General features: G+C 31.3%; 1 protein-coding gene across 1 annotated transcript in view; it reads left to right on the top strand.

The window, feature by feature from the left end:
- LOC133198183 (blastula protease 10-like) overlaps nucleotides 1–18,560 on the top strand; it is a 50,655-nt gene that overhangs the window by 13,898 nt on the left and 18,197 nt on the right. The window contains exons 2-5 of the mRNA XM_061334312.1: nucleotides 8,158–8,213; nucleotides 13,903–13,971; nucleotides 14,410–14,505; nucleotides 18,234–18,333. Coding sequence (XP_061190296.1) covers nucleotides 8,158–8,213; nucleotides 13,903–13,971; nucleotides 14,410–14,505; nucleotides 18,234–18,333 — 321 coding nt within the window. The remainder of the gene's footprint in view (nucleotides 1–8,157; nucleotides 8,214–13,902; nucleotides 13,972–14,409; nucleotides 14,506–18,233; nucleotides 18,334–18,560) is intronic.

Raw genomic sequence — 18,560 nt, 5'->3', positions numbered from 1 at the left:
CAAATGAAGTTTGGGAACATACTGTTTTAACTTTCTCTTTTTCAAAATCTCTTCTCCGGTACTTTTTTGTCCGCGAGTGTTCTCGGAATTTATTCATCCGATTGAATGAAACCCTTTTAGGGTAAACAGGCATGTTGTGTAGATGTGCGGAACGAAGGTCATTTTGCTCACACATGCATGCACGTGCGTGCGCGTGCAATGAACAAAATGACTGATACACTTAATAAAGACATAACTTTTACTTTTTTGATGAAATACTTTGAAACTCAAAACATAAAGATATATTAGTAGTGAAGACAAGATGACATGGTCAAATAAGCATGAACTCACCCGCATGCACATGTGCTTCGCTCCGATTGGCTAAAACAAAAATCTCCATATCTTCCTTGATTTTTGACAAAATTCTTTGAAATTTAAGATAAAGGTATATATTATAAGGTTCTAAAATATGTTGTATAAAGAGATTCTTGAAAACACGTGCATGCACGTTTTTTTTGCAATTGGCTGAAACTATAAATGGCTATAACTTCTTTAGTTTTCAACAATACAGAATGAAATTTAGAATACGGATAGATATAATGGGTTCCTACATTATGCTGCTATCAAAATTAAATGCAAGGACATGCATCCACGTATACTGATATCTGATTGGCTAATACTTGTTAGACAGAAGATGAAATTCAGAGTATATATAAATAATACAAGTTCCTACATTATTCATTTATCAGAAATTAATATACATGAAGACATGTACATTGTATGCACGCGCTCTTGTATATCTGATTAATATTCATGTTGCAGTAACTTTCTACGTTAACTGTGAATTTTTTTGAAATTCAAATTGGAGCTTTTTTATTAAGGCATTCTCTAGATTTTGTACATGCAAATATTAATTTTGGAAATCATTTATTTCCAAGTGTATTTAAATCTGATTTGCTTATGCTCACTGTGCTCTATTTGCATTGTTATTTCTTCAAAATACATTTGAAAATAAGTTGTTATAGACTATAATACAAAGGTTTTGCTTAATTTTTTGAAGCATATAGGCCCAAATGGGAGTAGGAGGGAGCGTTTGGGGGAACATCTGTAACGGTCTCCCTTACAATTAGAACTAGTTCGACATATTTAAGTCTGTGTTAAAAGTTCATTTTAATTTAAAACCAACTGTTACAACTGCCACCCACTGATTCAATGACACCTTGTCCAAGGCCCACACACACGTTTTGTAGAGTATCGGTTAAAATGCTCTCCCAGCGCGTTTGTTACGACAGGGAACAGCGGATGATGTCTATTATTACAGATTGCATGTCCTCAGCCACAATACCGTAATTGTCTCTAAATCTTCACTGTAAACTTGCCTCATTTTACAAGTATCCTTTGATGGAATCGATACCTTGCAATTAATGCTATTAATCATTACAACTTAGGAATTGAATTATTTTTATGTGGATTTGAAACAAGATGACGGCATTCGAGGAGTGGAGAAATCACAGGAAGAAACAAGACCTTTCAGTTAAAACTGAAAGGCGGCTTTCAGTGACTTTTCAGTGGCCATTCAGTCACTGAATGGCAGGTACATTTCAGTGACCTTTCAGCCAGAATTAAGGTACCTTTCAGTCACCATTCAGCGGGCACATTTCAGTGACCTTTTCGTCATCTTTCAGTGACCATTCAGTCGTTATTCAACGACCTTTTTATCGACTTTTCATTATTTTATCAGTAATTATTCCTTAAAAATTTTAAATAAAAATTCACATTTTTAAATGACTGTGTTGTTTTCTTATATTGAAGATAAAATTCAGATAAGTAGAACTGGTAATTGTTAGATGTTCAATTGTCTTTAAAAAACTGTTTACTAAAATGTTAAATTGTGATTATTAACTATAAAATTTATGTCTAAATATAATTTTATAAACATTAAAGATTACAATGCAACTGTGGACTCATAAAATTCAGAATGATTTGCGAATTTCTAATTTGTTTCATGAAAATTGATTTAGAAAAAGAAAATTATTCAAATGATGAAAAATACTGAATATTCGTATCAGAATTTAATTAACGGGAATAGATTTGTCTTATTTTGTCTTTCTGCAAAATCTCTAAATCTGTTATGAATATTTTCACAAACTTCTTCAATTTGATAAGTAGTTAAATGAATAAACAGACAGTCAATCTGAAAAATAAATCGAGGATATCGATTAAAATACTCTTAAAATAAACAAGAAAAAAGTTTCTTATTTTTTCAGCTCTAAAATAATTTTTCATTAATTTTATATCCATGTCACACATTGTATAATGCGGTTAGTTTTCATGGAAATATATGGTTATGAAAGACGAGACAGAATTAATTATTTATGCCTTTTTAATATTGTAAATTTTGTTTCTTAATTGTTAAAATCACAGGTTTGGAAGTAGTCTATAAAAAAATTATTAAGTGATTGTTCGATAACTCTAGACTGTATAAGAAAAGTACTTCAATTACTGACTGAAATCGGATATACTGTCCAATTTCTTTGTCAAAAAATAAATAAATAAAATTCTTTAAAAAAAACACAATTCCAAGCATGCAAAAAATGTTGATTATGATGCATGCGATATTTCAACTTTATAAAATAAATGAAATAAAAAATATATTTTAAATGTACGGGTTTTTCTGGGACAATCCTGGTAATATTAAGTAATAGATGGGTTTCTTTGTTGTATGTAATTAATCAGACAGAATGTATTGTTGGCCACTGTTGGTCACTTCTGCAAAGATATTGACCAATTGTGGTCAAACGCGGTATAAAAATTACATGAAACTAAAGTCAAATGGCAAAATTGTGATATTTTCAAAAAAATGTATCTTTTTACTTATGTATGAATTGTAAATCTCTAGAAAACCAATTTACAAAAGAAGTATACTAAAGAAAATGCACAAATGAAAATGTTTTAGTTCATTTGTTTATGTTATAATTTTTTTTTACCGAGGAGTTCAGGCTAAAATAGTACCTTTTGGACCGCATATATAATTTTACAGTAGCTGTATTTTAAAATACGTTCTTTAGATATCTTAAGACAACAGTGTTAAAATTAGTAATTCTTTTCATTGTTTTTGTCTTGTACATTTGGTTGTATTTTGGATGTTGTAACGAAGTTGTTTCAGAATAAAATAGAAAATTAATTTGTTTTCAGACAACGCATAAACACTGATTTATTGATATTTATACCTTTCTAAAATTTCACATATATCTAAAACGTCACCAAACTCTAGTGAAGAACTTTTAGACATTTCATTATGCAGTGCGGGTTCGTGGCGGTACATATTGTCTTTCTGTACATCCTTATGAACGTCCACCCTTAATATGTACCCCCATATATTTAAGAAACAAGGTATCATTTTTTAACATGTATTGGGATATAAATACGGGTTGGTCACGAGATCAAATTTCAAAAATCCCGAAGGGCAAAATGATTATCGGGATCAAAAACACATAAAATATTCACATACATGTACGAGTACATACAATAAACACACACCGATTTCCTTCGATGTCCATAACTTGAAAAAAAAATAAATTATGATTTGTGAGTTTGCTCCCACCTTACATGTACTGATTAGTCTCAACATTGTTGAGTTAAATTGGTAATACAAGAATAAAGCACGTTTACTCACAATAATAATACATAGGTCAAGTACATGTAATGCAGTCAATAAAATATGAAAAAATGTAAGCGTGAAAATTCTAAAACACACTTTTTTGTCTTCCGAACCACAGTAGCTTGACTAATTGCATTAAAAGAAAGTAAACATAGGTCCCCATTCATATAATCCTGTTCCATGAAAGTAAAGTTTTCATTTACTGTGCTTATAAGGCATAGAAACTTTTTCCTCTCTTTTATATAATGACTAATGCGTATGGTCCTACAGTGATTTAAAGTTCCCGAAGGTCCACATCACGACGCGACTCTATTATCCTCGGTTTGAGGATGTTTATTACTAAGACTTTAAAATAGCCAGAGCAAGTGAAGCTTGAAGCTGAGCGATTGAAGTAAAGGCCTTGTTTAAAACAGTGACCCATACTTGGCCTTCCTACAATATCTTTGACTGTTGTGAAGATGAGGTGGATTGTAGTGTACTTAGTGTGTATAACATTTATACAACTCTCAATAGGACGAGCCACGTATTCGGAAAACCGTGAGTAAAACCCGACTAAACAATTTACTTGGTGTCTCAACATTTAAAGTCTTACTTATATTTCGTATATCAAAATTGTTATTCTGCATTCTTTGAAGAAAACCGATTTTTCTTTATCTAAAACATTGCATATATTACGGTTGTGCTCTGAGGAGTATTTCAAAATATTAACATTCCACTATGCTTTCGCATTTTCTTATCTATATTTATCTGAATTGAAGAACTACATATTTATCCTTTTACTTAATCAAGACAAAAGGCGCACACGGCAAGTGTGACCGGCCGAAAGGCGATGTTTCGTGCTTTCTTACTCTTTCATGAAACCTGATCCCACCTCCGCAAGTGAGTTAAGGTCAAGATCTAGTAAATGAAGAGTGCCTACAGATTTCTCAAATTTGGAAACAAATTCCTTTTGTAATCTATTACATTTATAGCTAAATAAATTAAGGTGTATCGGGACATGATTTTTAGATAAACTCAACGAAAAATCATATGTAAAACTGCATTTGCAATGAAAAATGAATAAAATCGGGTATAAAAATGGGGGTTTTCTCCATCTAAGACAAAGGAAATGTATCAATATTGCCCACAGTCTCTCAGGAAACGACTTTTCATATCTTCTTGACCTCTTCTTTAAAATGATATTAAATTGAATATAGTAGGTATCGGGGTTTCTTTTGACATGATTTTAAATAGAATTCCATGAAAATGTGTCATTTTCTACTTAATTCTATTATAGCTGTAAAGTACGGGAAAAAGTAAGTTTAAATCAATTATGTCGTCATAATTGATCTAGCACCAAAAAGACACTCTAAACTCATTTACTAGATCTTAACCTTAAGGTCAAGATCTAGTAAATAACTTTAGACTGTCTTTTTGGTGCTAGATCCATTATGACGTCATAATCAATTTAAATTATTCTTCCCGTACTTTACGGCTCTAATAGAATTGTGTAGAAAATAAATTACTTTCATGGAATTCAATTTAAAATCATGTGAAAATTAATCCCGATACCTATACTCAATTTGATTTTATTTTAAAGAAGAGGCTAAGAACACACAAATTACCGTTTTCTGAGAGACTGTAGGCAATCTGGATACATTTCATTTGTCTGATATGGAAAAAACTCCCGTATTCTTGATTGTTTTTCTTAATTTTTCATTGAAAATGACAGTTTAAAATATGATTTTTCGTCTTGTTTATCTACAAACTATGCCCCGATACACCTTATTTGACCAAGCTATAGTTATAAAGCATCATTAAAGGAATTTATTTCTCAAATTTGAGAAATCTGTAGGCTCCTTTCATTTACTAGATCTTGACCTTAAGGCTAAGTATAGAGGTTTCTATGCAAATAAACTAATTAAAACGCAGAAGGGCTATACCTATCTATCGTACAGAAAAAGTTAAAACTTGTTTTCTAATACAACCTAGGTACTCACAACATGTGATAGCCAGTACACATTATGACGTCATATTATGACGTCATCATTCTCTACTACACAAGTTTATAAGAAACATCAACAAAATAGCTTCGGCGCAAGGGCAAGCGATATATTGTTTTACAGAAACAAGGTATGAATGGAAGCAATATATCCCAAGGACTTATGATATTGCTGCACAAATATCGGCAGTACAATAGTTTAGTTACTATTCGTAAAGTTTTGAGTTGAACGAGGGTAAAAATTCACAGTCCGGAGTAAGTTTCCTCAAATTTTTATCAAATGAGAAAGTGCTAATGATTTGTGCAGCAATTTTATAGATTTTTAGAATCTTCTTAATATTATACATTATTTATTAAAAATTAAATATGATATGCCCTTGCGCTGTTTTGTTAATGTGTTTTATAACCTTGAGTGGTAGGGAAAATGACGTCATAATTTGCAATAACTTTAACACATTGTGGGTACTAAGTATGTTTAAGAAAATAAATTTAAACTTTTACTGTATATTAGATACACATCTTATGTATTTTTATTAGTTCATTTGCATAGAAACGCCTATACCTAGCCTTAACTCAATTGTCTTTTGAGCTTAATAACTTGTCATTTTTATATTTTACTTGAAAGCTAGGGGGAAAAAATCGAACATAAAAATATACAACTTCCTGGATTTTTTTTATAATTCTATTGTAAGTATATTGTAAATAAAATCACATTCCATCTCTTTTACTTCTTTCCCCATAATAATAAATATAATGGCATGTGTATTCAACTATTATAGGTTCGTTTATCATATCATTCAGATATCAAATTAGACAAATATCAAAGTGTGTATCTTATAATTAGCACGTATTTACACAATATATATCAACAGTGTTTCATAGCACTTATTCAAACAACGTATATCTCTACATGTGTATCAACGGTCAACATATGTCAACATTTGTGACTAACTACTTAATATATTACTGAACAAATACTTTCGCATAATAGCATGTAACAAGCCCTTGATCTTCTAGTTTAATCAAGCACTATAATAACTCGAACAGCACGGAATTCGACTTCGACTTCGATTACTATTCATATTTCATGACCACGTGACAGACTCAAGGATCATAATTAAATTTAACCAGGCATAAACAAGCATAAAATATTTAAGATTAAATATGCATTCTTCTCGCTGTTTACCTCATTGACCTTTGAAAAATGTTACCTTTTCTCATAGCCATTATTACTGTATATTTACACTGCCTATATAACCCTATGATAAAAATACAATTGTAACATTTAATTACTTTAATGGCAATCTATTTGTCTTTTCTTGATGTTAAAAGTTCGAGAGTGCAAATAATACAGGTAAAAATTCTTTCTGCATGGTACATGTTGGTACTTGTACATGTATATAAAAAGCTTTGCTAATATCATCAATATTTTTTATTTAAAGATTTAACATTTAATTATGTAAATAATATTTGAAAAAAATTCTTATATTTTATTTTCAAATATAACAAATAAAAATCTAACTGAATATCAAAGTCCGATCATTACAATCTCCTGTCTTTAAAACTAGGACACTAGACGTGTTATTCACCGTATTTTTGGATTTCAATAAAGTCAAAATTCAAGAAATGGTCAATATTTTAAAGGCCAAAATATTTTTTTGATTTACTGGGGATGTCTTTATCTTTCGGGCACATGAATGTATTCCATCGTATATAACAAGGGAAATAAACAAACTTGAATACTAAGATTTCAAGCGATTCATTTAGTTATCAAAGCAAATAATTATTTTTATTCTTTACTAATGAAAGATTTGATTGTATTTTCTGAACTGCAGCAATTCTATTCCTACGTATGCTTTTACTGAATGTATCTTTTTAAAAAAAAAAAAAAAACAAATATATAAACAAGTTCTCCTTGAATTTAAAAGTACTCCTTGCTTTCAATTAAAAGAAACGAAATTATATAAAAACAGCCTTTCAATTCACAAATAAACAACAACAGGTTGCAGATAGATTTCAGGTTTTAATGGATAGATGATTAAGGTTACCAAGTGTGTAAAACTTTTAATATCAATTAGAGTGGTCAGTATACTGTAGATAAAATCATCTGTCATTTAGGGTACATTCAGTTTACTCGTTAAAAAAACTAGAGACCCCCTGCTATTTAAAGATACCCATTATATGTGCACTTTTCTGGGTGGAAATCTCATTTGACCTTGAAAATTAAAGGGACGATGACAAATTTAACAATTTCCCCAAAAATCATTACAGCTGTATTTTAACATTGCTTTTAAAATGTGTAATTAAATCTAAAATGGGATATATTTCTTGCAGGCTAGTTGTTTCTCTATATACATTTTATGTGAATGGTTTAGTTAAAGTTTATTTATCTTATTTTAATTTTATTTTGAATCTTTATGTAGTCCACGTCCTTTCTTAGTGTCCAGTTTGTATATAAATTATTCATAAATTACGATAAATTTTTAATTGTTAATAATACGTGTATAGTATTTTTAATTCCTTTCTTCTTTTGCAGAGTTAAGAAAGGCTCTCAGAGAGTTTTTGAATGACTATAGATCAAGGAACGCCAAGGTGTTTTTTAATGTTACATCCCATGTATTAAACGTGGATATTTCATAAAAATATATTAATTAAAAATTGAATTCCATAAAATCTCGGGGAGGGGTTGGGGCATGTTTTTGATATATATTATTAGTAATGTAGACACTTAGAGTGGTAATGCGGGGATATATGGGGTCCTTGAAAAAAATGCATATCTCCGTATTACCCCTCTAAGTGTCTACCTAACGAATTTATTCTGTCAAAGATTGTTTTGTAATAAAGTTTATTTTCTCTGAGTTAAGCAAACTGTTCCGTAACGTCTTCATTGATAAGTCGTTTGATGCTTATGTGACGTCAGTTATTAAGCTCCTTGCGTGTTCAAATGAAAACAACATCTGGACAGTATGGCACGAGGAGTGAGCAAATTGATTTGAATTGTGGTGGGTAGGTTACGTGGAGGGGGCATATTGGTTTGATGTACGGTGGGTACGTCACGTGGATATTGATGAGGCACGTTAACAATATGATGTGGGTAGACAGCATAATTTGGTTTACTACAGTATTCTTCTTGACCACTGAAATTTCAAGATTTTTATCAGAGGTAGGATAAATTTGCATGCAGGACTACAAACCTGTAGCCCTTTTCACAAAAAATCTTAAGTTTGTGCGTAAGATTTTAACTTGAGAATCTCTTACAGCAAATCTTAATGCGTTCCACGAACGCATTCGAGCAGATGTAACTTTGAGATCTGACTTACGACAGACTTCATCCCTAGCAACGACTTCATTATGCTTTATAATCCTTAAATAAGTGGGTGAAAATAAAAATAAAACTTAGTTTTCAACATCTGTCAGCATAACAAACATTAATGACAATAAATATCGAATGTAATCGTTTTCAAAGCAAGGGAGTTTAAAATCTGACGTCGCAATCACAAGTCTGACGCAAAAGTAGGTCATAGTTGAAACTGACATCGTAAATATTTCATTTCATTTTTCGACAATAATTGCGGGAAAAAAATATTATTGTAAGTCGCTTTACAAAGTTCAATTTAACGTGTATTTTGGATTTTGTGGTTATATTTTTACAATAAAACTGGTTCTAAAATACATAAGAGAGGGTTGGGGCTCTCGAAAGTTACGACAGATTTTGCACTTACGACTTTCTTAAGAAATTTTGTGAAAACAATTTTTATCATAAGGTTTTACTTAATATAAGATTATGTCGTAAGATTTTTTGTGAAAAGATCCACGTGAATAGCACGTGAACGAATAAGATTATGTACATATTGGTCAATGCTACAATTTACTGTCAATGCAAGAATATAGAGACATGAGTTAGCTGTTCTCTTTTGAGTGAGATGATAAATCAATTAAAATCGTATATTGCAGAATGCTGAGAACTTCGCACCAATCGTTCGTGGTGAGTGGCTGATATGTACACGATTGTATCTTAATAGCATTTTAAACTGTAAATGATGATACCTGTGCATTATAAAGTAATAACTGTTACTCTTTTGGTCTATAATTAGTCGGAAAATGTATTAGTTGTAATTTTTTTAAGCATTAAGGAGTTGAAGCTGAAATGTAATTTGACATAACATTGGCATCAAAGTTTTCTTTCATTTTTTGTTGTTGTAGATAAAACGGGGGATGAGTCGTTGAACGTATCGGTGAGATGTCAAACGTTTTTTTGCAATTTACATAACTTGTTATAATTTAATTTCATACGAGTATATTTGAGATTACTATTTTTGCATGAGACTCATTAAGGCCAGCAATTGAAATAAAATATATAATTATACCAGGCCTTTCAAAATTGTTTCCTATATAAATCTAGTATAAAAATGTCTAACATTTTCATTGATTTTCTGAGCGGTCCAAAAATTCGATGTTAGACCGTTGAGTGAGATTTTGGAGCGTCGATGAGATATTTTACCGCTTACGTCACACTGTGAGCTGGATCAGCTTTATTAGGTCACCTGAGCTGAAAGCTCAAGTGAACTTTTCTGATCACATTTTGTCTGTAGTCCGTCTTTCCGTCCGCCTGTAAACTTTTAACATCTTCTTCTCCCGAACTACCCCGGTACTGGACCAATTTTACGCAAACTTGCCACAAAGCATCCTTGGGTGAAGGGGATTCAATTTTGTTCGTATAAAGGACCACACCCTCATTCAAGGGGAGATAATTCAGTAATAGTGAAGATTTGGTGGCATGTTTTAAAAATCTTCTTCTGAGGAACCACTGGGCTAACAAAGTTGAAACGTATAGGTAACCTTCTTTAAAGAGTGTAGACTCAAGTTTGTTCAAATCATGACCCCCCGGGGTAGGGTGGGGTCGCAATGGGGATTAAAGATTTTCATAGAAATACAATGTATTGAGGGTAAAAAATCTTTAAAAATCTTTTTCTTAAGAACAGCAAAGTCTTGATTAGTCATATTGATATGGAAGCATCCTCAGATAGAGTAGATTCACTTTTGTTCAGTTCATGACCACTTGGTGTAGGGTGGGGTCACAATGGGGGATCAAAGATTTACATAGAAATATATAGGGAAAAAAATCTTTAAAAATCTTTTTCTCAAGAACAGCGAAGCCTTTTTTAGTCATATTGATATGGAAGCATCATCAGGCAGTGTAGATTTAAGTTTTTCAAATAATGACCCCCGGGCCACCAAGGGGGGACAAAGTTTTACATAGGAATATATGCAGTAACCTTATGCATATACTTACGGAAAAATATTGATTTATTGAGACAAAGCACTCTGTTTTTGTAATAACAGACCAAGAGTCCGAGAAGTGTCACTCGCCAAGTCAACGATGAATTGGAATGTAATATGCTGTGGGAATTAAAATGTGACATAACTATAATAGTATAGTCCAAACCATTCTTTTTTTTCTAAAAGATTGAGTTTTCGTCTGTGATAGTATACAAAACAAGGAGCATACTGAAAAATAATTTTATATTCAGTAGAACTTCGATATCTTGAACACTAATATCTCGAATTACATGGATATGTCGAAGTAGTTTGGAGATCCCAACTACTTATTCCTTAGTTTTTTAACCCATGATATCCCGAATCCTCGGATATCTCGAAGTTTTTTTCTGGGTCCCATCGAATTCGAGATAACGAGGTTTGACTATATTTCGTAATTAATGTATCAGTGTGAAACTTTTAGGAACCTTGTCGAAATTATTGACTAAACATCACCTTTTAATGTTTAAAAACTAAAAAAAAAGATATTTGATGTTAAATTGAATACACTAGTACGCTAGAGTTCAAATCAAGGTTAGTTCAGGGTGGAGCAATAAAATTGCAATACAAGTACAAATACAGGTTTGGTAATCAATGTTGTTTTATTATATATCATTTTATTTTATGGCTTTTTTCTTTTCTTACAACCTACGTCCAAAGTGTATCTACCGTTTGGGTTCAACTGTTTTTTCTCACAATCTGCTCTTTACTGGGGATATTAGAGATTGTGGGTAAAAGATTTGATTAACTAGTTTAAGAAAGAAGCTGAAATCATTTAAAAAAAAATTTTTCAAATTACGTTAAATCACAAACATTTATATGTTGAACTGAACCTTTCAAGAGAGCATAAAAGTGAAACCATCAACTTAAATCTTTAGCACCTGTCAATAACCCCGGAATAATTCGTTTTTAAACATATACTTAAATATACAGGCCTAAATTTTAAGTTTTTTGTACAATACTGAAAATACATTATACACTGTAATTACTATTTCCGGAATATAAACCTTTATTAAGGAAATTTTTAACAAAACTAAACCGAAATATTAATAAAGAATAATTAGAGATGGTTCACGGTTGAGAGAATGCTATTGAGATTAAGAAAATGAATATTAGAAATTTGGGTCCATGTCCATTTAAATCTTACATATAAGCAATTTCATTTCTTATTAAACCGGTTAGGAGAAAGGTCATACAAAGTTTGAGAATGAATAAATCCTAATCGGTCTTTTTCATAACCAAAAAATGATTACATTGAGGTGCATTGAGACCATGTTTATATAAATAAATTCAAAGAGACAGTAATGCAAAGCGGAAAAATGTTATATCGTAGTACTGACAGAAAAATCTATTTTTTTCCGTGAATGTTAAATTCTTTTCACTGAAACCACCCATTAACATTTACACTTTACACACAAAAAAACAGGAATTTTCAGGCACATTGGCATCATAATGCATATGCTTGAAACTATGCTGTAATGTCATTCCTTCGTACCGTTCACGGTAGCTCAGTCGGTAGAGCGCTCGCTCCGTGATCGGAAGGTCGTGAGTTCGAATCTCGGCCGCGACTGACCTAAGTCGATAAAATATAGGTAGCAACTGTTCCTTCGCCATGCGCTCGGCACTTTGAAGTGAAAGTTGCGGGTCTTTCGGATGAGACCTTAAAAACCGAGACCCCGTGTCACGGCAGGCGTTGGCACGATAAAGATCCCTCACTGCTCAATGGCCCTGAGTGCCGAGTAAAGGTCAAAATTTGAAGCCCTTCACCGGTACATGGTGACGTCTCTACATGAGTGAAAAATTCTCGAATGGGACGTAAAACAACATACAATCAATCAATCATTCCTTCGTTCTTGCAATCTAAATATTTACCTTCGACAGTCCGATAATAGTAAAAAGTTTAATATTAAGACTGCCTCAATACTGATATCCCTCAAAACCAGAGTTACTGAACAAAAAAGGAATATACAAGTGTTATAAGAAACAGCAAAGTTAAGCCATACAATGTATGTGTAGTGCTTATTTAAAAACAGAAAATTATATATATTAGTCATAAAGGATTTGAATTGAAAAATTATAATCAGATGTAATTTACCACTGTAAGCAGAGCTGACTGGAAAATATGTCATTTTAATTAAATAGAAGAGCTTTACCTCTGGTTTCATTGAAAAAATTATCCGTACAGATACATGTATTTTAAAATGTTATTCTCAATGTATGTATTAAGAAATCAATATACCTTCAGAGTCTGTTTTTTTTTCTGTTTGTTCAATTCAAATAAAAGTTCAAATCTGCGTTTTTCTTTCCATTCCCATAAATATCATTCACTCGATTGTCTGTATCATTGTCTGTAATAAGATGCATTTCATTAGATCTATGCATGTTTTAAGTAAAAGTATATTTCCTTCCAACTCTCCATTTCAAAAACATAAATTACTTCAAATACTTACAATTTTGTAGTTGATTGAAAATATACTTGGTGGTTTATTATTCAAGCATGCATTCTTGTAATAATTGCTTCAGCGATCATTAACTCTTTTGTGTTTTGTTCAAATATCGGACTGTTATATGTAAATCTAATTTAAAGGGCACTGTTTAAAGTACGATATATGCCTCATAATATTCTGTTTTTTAAACAAAATATCAGACGATTTTGGTCAAAACGGGCTTCAAATTGTTCATTTTTGTCAGAACTGTATTCGGCAAAAATTCATTACATGTACATATTACTCAAGTAGGAGAGATCATCACAATATCAACAAAAAATGTGAATAAATATGAAACTGGCTCTGCTTCATGTATATTTTGGCACTTTCTCAAAACCATTCTTTCGACATGTATGATGAAATATAAATTACATGTGTTATTCCATTTAAATCTATCCATTAAAAGCCTGGTTTAGGATCTTGAAAGGAGGATTGTGCCGTACTTGATATCAGATTATTTTTTTTTCTGGTCCCGTTAGAATCTTGACCCAGATGACGAGGACGAGGCAGAGAGTCAGAAAGTAGACTTACCAGGAGGGGAAAAGGATGTAAGAAAGAGCCGTGACTTGATTTACTGCATTAGGAAAGATACTATTAATCACAATTTCAAGAAATTAAAAAAAAAACAACAGCAACGATTTTTTAAAGGAAATTTTGATCTTTTCAATTTAATGTAAGGCGGAAATTTAATGTATTCAACTGGATTATTCATTTAAATTCCATTTTACTTTTAATATGGTTGATTTTACTCATGCCTCTAATATTAAAAAATAATTGATTTTCAATTAAGGTTTAATATTTATTTTGGTATTCAAATATCTAATATAATATTTATTTATAATTTGTAAAAATAAAAATATTAATTAAAAAAAAAACAGCACACAGTTGCATGAAGATAAAGAAAGAAATATTGTATCTGTAAAAAAAATTCATTATAAGCTGAGAATCATTGATGTATTTTTAATTCCTTTCACGTTTACATGTAGCCAACCAACACGCATGCTCATAACAAGGAAGAACAAAGGGAAGATAATCTAGATAGACCTCCGCCAACCCAAAGGACAAAGGGAGGATTATCTAAGGTAAGACTTAGATGCAGTAGATTGTAGATAGAAAGAAAAGAAAGGAGTATCTGAGGTATTCTTAGATTAATTAAAATCTACGTACTCTTTCTTCCATCCCGAAGACAAAAGGAGGAAGGATATCTAAGGGATGTCCTAGATTGTGTAGCTTCTTGATAAAAACCCTCTTGCCTTAAAAGCAAAAGAAGGATTTTTACGGTATTTCCCAGATTGACCTTCTAAATAGACTCCCGCCCACCAAAAAGACAAAAAGAACATTATCTAAGGTCTCTCCTTGTGTGAGTAGCTTCTAAATAGACTCCTTCCCACCAAAAGGACTAAAGGAAGATTATCTAATTAGGTCAAAGATTGAGTAGTTTCAAGAAAGATCCCCACACACCTAAAGACAAAAAGATGATTTTTAAAGGTATTTCCTTGATGGACTAGGTTGTAATTTGTTGCTTTTATTTAAAAAAATATATATATAGATTTGCATTTCCATTTGGATTACCTACAAATCTATGCCCCAAGGAATGTTTTTCAAACAAAATCATGGTGTAATATTTTTCATATATCACTCATACTAATGAAGGTGGCTTAAAAAATAAATATCTCAATGTACTCGTTTAGTTGGGTTCGCCTAAAATCAAAAACATTCTATCCATCAAAAAACTAGCTCAGTTGACTTGGCTTCAGATTTGCAACAATAACAAAGGAACATAAAAAACATTCTTTTACCTTTTCGAACAGCTCATCTATATCTGTTCTTTACATAATGATTGAGATAAGCAAATGTACAGATAAGCAAGGGTTGATAAACTTTTGCAGATGGAGATACGATTTCTCTTTATTTAAACTGACACATGTTTCAAAAACAATATCAAAGTGTAGAAAATTCTGTTTTATTCCATTTTTGAAAATTCAAAAAAAATAATCTTAGTTAGAATGTCTCCTATCCCAGAAATTAAAGCAGAGGGGAGAGAAATTTACACATGGAATTATTAAAGCAGAGGGGAGAGAAATTTACACATGGAATTATTTTAATCTTTGTGTACAAAATATCGTTTACATTGACTTTTATATTGCTATGTAGCATGAACTACATGTATATAGCTTAATGTAAGAAATGATATTGAAATATAAGACATTATTATTAAGGTCAAGATCTAGTAAATGAAAGGTGCCTACAGATTTTTCAAATTTGAGAAGCAAGTTCTTTTAATGATCCTTTAAAAATATAGCTTGATAAAATAAGGCGTATCGGGACATAATTTTTAGGTAAACTCAACGAAAAAACATGTTTTAAACTATCATTTTCAATGAAAAATGAAGAAAGTCAGGTATAAATTATGGGTTTCTTTTTTCCATCTCAGAAAAAAAAATGTATCAGTACTGCCCACAGTCTCTCATTATCTTACTGCCTCTACTTTAAAATGATATCAAATTGAATATAGGTATCGGGGTTACTTTTGACATGATTTCAAATTGAATTCCATGAAAATGCTTATTTTATACAAAATTCTATTACAGCCATAAAGTACGGGAAAAATTAAGTCTAAATCAATTATGACGTCATAATGGATCTAGCTTTAAGAGGACATGTCTAAACTCATTCACTAGATCTTGACCTTAAAGACGTACAACACACTGGGGGAGATAACTCTTGCGATTTCGATAAAACGTTTAACATAGTGTTAAATTTGACGTTAGTTGCGAAGCGTCAAAATGACGAGCGATACGATCCCGATGTAATTCATGTAAAAAAAAATAGATAGAGGTTTTTTATTGTGGTTTCTTTAGGAATACCAAATCTTATCCTTGATCATTTGCGCAATTGCAATAAATCTCCCCCCTCCATAAAAAAAGAAAAAAAGGACAGGTTCCCTAAACTTCTTTAATTTAAATTTAGTTAATTAATTCTTTAATATTGTATCTATGATATACACTAAGGCATTTTTTTAATCTAAAAATGCTAATGATATTCTACATTGCTTTTTCCCGTTACAATCGGCCGCATAACATTGAGAATAAATATTACCGGTATGTTTAAATATTATCATATTACGAAAATAAACATTTTCTTTCTTTTCTTTGAAAAAAAAAATGAAAAAGAGTAACCGTTTTCAGAAGGTCACTGATCAAAGAGAAACAACTCCAAAAATGTGAAGGTGTATGTCTTCCTTCCCCTTAGCTGAGATATTCCTCCTGTTTTCCGAAGAATTATTTTTTCCCCTCACAAATACACAGATACATTAAAGATTTTACAGTGTGTTACAGTGTGTTGCAAGGAACACAAGAACTAAAAGCCAAAGTTTATACAAATTAAAGTAAATATCAACAGTTTAAAATTATTTTCTGAAATTAATACAACGGTTGCATCCCACTGAGAAAATCTTTTACTGTAAACAGTATCAGTTCGCATTTCCTCGAATAAAAACAAAACGATTGATACCAATGTAGATGATACCATTGTAGATGATTAACATGAATAATTTTAATACTGATAAATAATTTACAATTTGGTACGACTGAAGTTAACATGGACGAATACATCATTTCCATTCATTGAAACAACAGGAGGATACAATATCCGGGGGGGGGGGGGAGGGGCACCCCTTTCGTTTGAAAACATATATTCCATTTTCATCACAAGAGAGTTGTACATACACCACTGTTGGTTCACTTAAAAAATAATATTTAATGCAAGTAGGTCATATAAGGTTTGAAACTGCACCTGTGTGCATGAACTCCAAACCGGACACGTGGTCATAAAATCCTTAGAAAAATGGTTTTACTATATATAAATACAAAAAAAAAAATAGTATTTAGAATAACAAAAAATATTAGTAGTCAATATCTAATCTGTATACTCGAATGAAGGACATTACTTTAGGAGTTCAATATGCCAATTATATTTATCATGCAGACGTAACCGATTTTTTTTCAAGATCGAATGTACTGCATTGCAGAGAAGAATGGAGGGGGGGAGGGGTGTCTTAAAATTGCTTATTCATCTTCATTTAAATGCAGATGTAAAGTTTTATATTTGTGATAAATATAATGTACATTACATTTTTTAAGTAAAATATACTTTCCAGCTAGGAATTTTTATTTGTATTTGTAGAATCATAGCATTGTTTTCGTCCCAAGTCTGAAAGACGCTGTGAAAAATGTAACTTAGGAGAGAGGGGGAGGGTAGATTTTCCGCTATAAATTCAAAACGCGTCGTTTAAAAAATTTCCAAAAAATTATCAAGAACATTTTGATCATCAGTTACAAGAAGTAATAATTTTTTTCAAAATTAAACGACAGATTTTTTCATAAAAAAATATTTCATTTGAAAATCACGCATTTTTCAATGCAAAAATGAACCATAGTTTTTCAGTTTAAATTCTTCAAAATCGTTTTTCTCGAAGTGTACCTCTACAAATTCACTTTGTTTGTGTGTTTTTAGTTAAACGAACGATTCAGCAAATTTTGACAGCTAGGCTAACCTTAAATATTTTAAAATAAGGGATTTTATAGTTAGTTTGTTGAATTTTTTTTGTACTCGTGATCAGCCAAAGGGGGGTAACTTTAGGAACTTCCTGTCCAAATTCGGCTCGAACGATTTTGACCAAAATGTACATACACGTAGTAGATATGGTCATGTATAAGATATATAAAAATAGCGAAAATTAAACGACAGGAAATTTTTGGGGTAGGTGTGTTGTACATTCTTAAGTGATCATGATCTATTTCATTTTTAGAAAGACATACTAACTTCAAAGAGAGTTTTTGAGGACACAGCCTCCCTTTGGGCAAACGGCAAAGTACCGTATGTGATTGATGAATCAACTTATGCCGGAAGTTAGTATTGTATTCATTATGTATTGTATGATGGGTGTTCCTTTAAAAATCATTTGATGATATATATATATATTTTTTTTTTACTTCAAACGGGTAGATGAAATTATTATAACATGTAGTTACTGCTTATGGTATATAAAATGTTAAAAAATATTAGTTTATGTTCGTGGTTTGTTTTCTTACTTCAATCGAATAAGATAGGGTCATTGGTCACAATTGATTGTTAA

The sequence above is a fragment of the Saccostrea echinata genome, unplaced genomic scaffold, assembly GCF_033153115.1.
Source record: "Saccostrea echinata isolate AGI-Se365-2 ecotype Australia unplaced genomic scaffold, CSIRO_AGI_Sech_v1 ptg000033l, whole genome shotgun sequence".
NCBI lineage: Eukaryota > Metazoa > Mollusca > Bivalvia > Ostreida > Ostreidae > Saccostrea > Saccostrea echinata.
The sequence above is the reverse complement of the archived record's forward strand: the minus strand, read 5'-3'. Positions and strand labels throughout refer to the sequence as shown.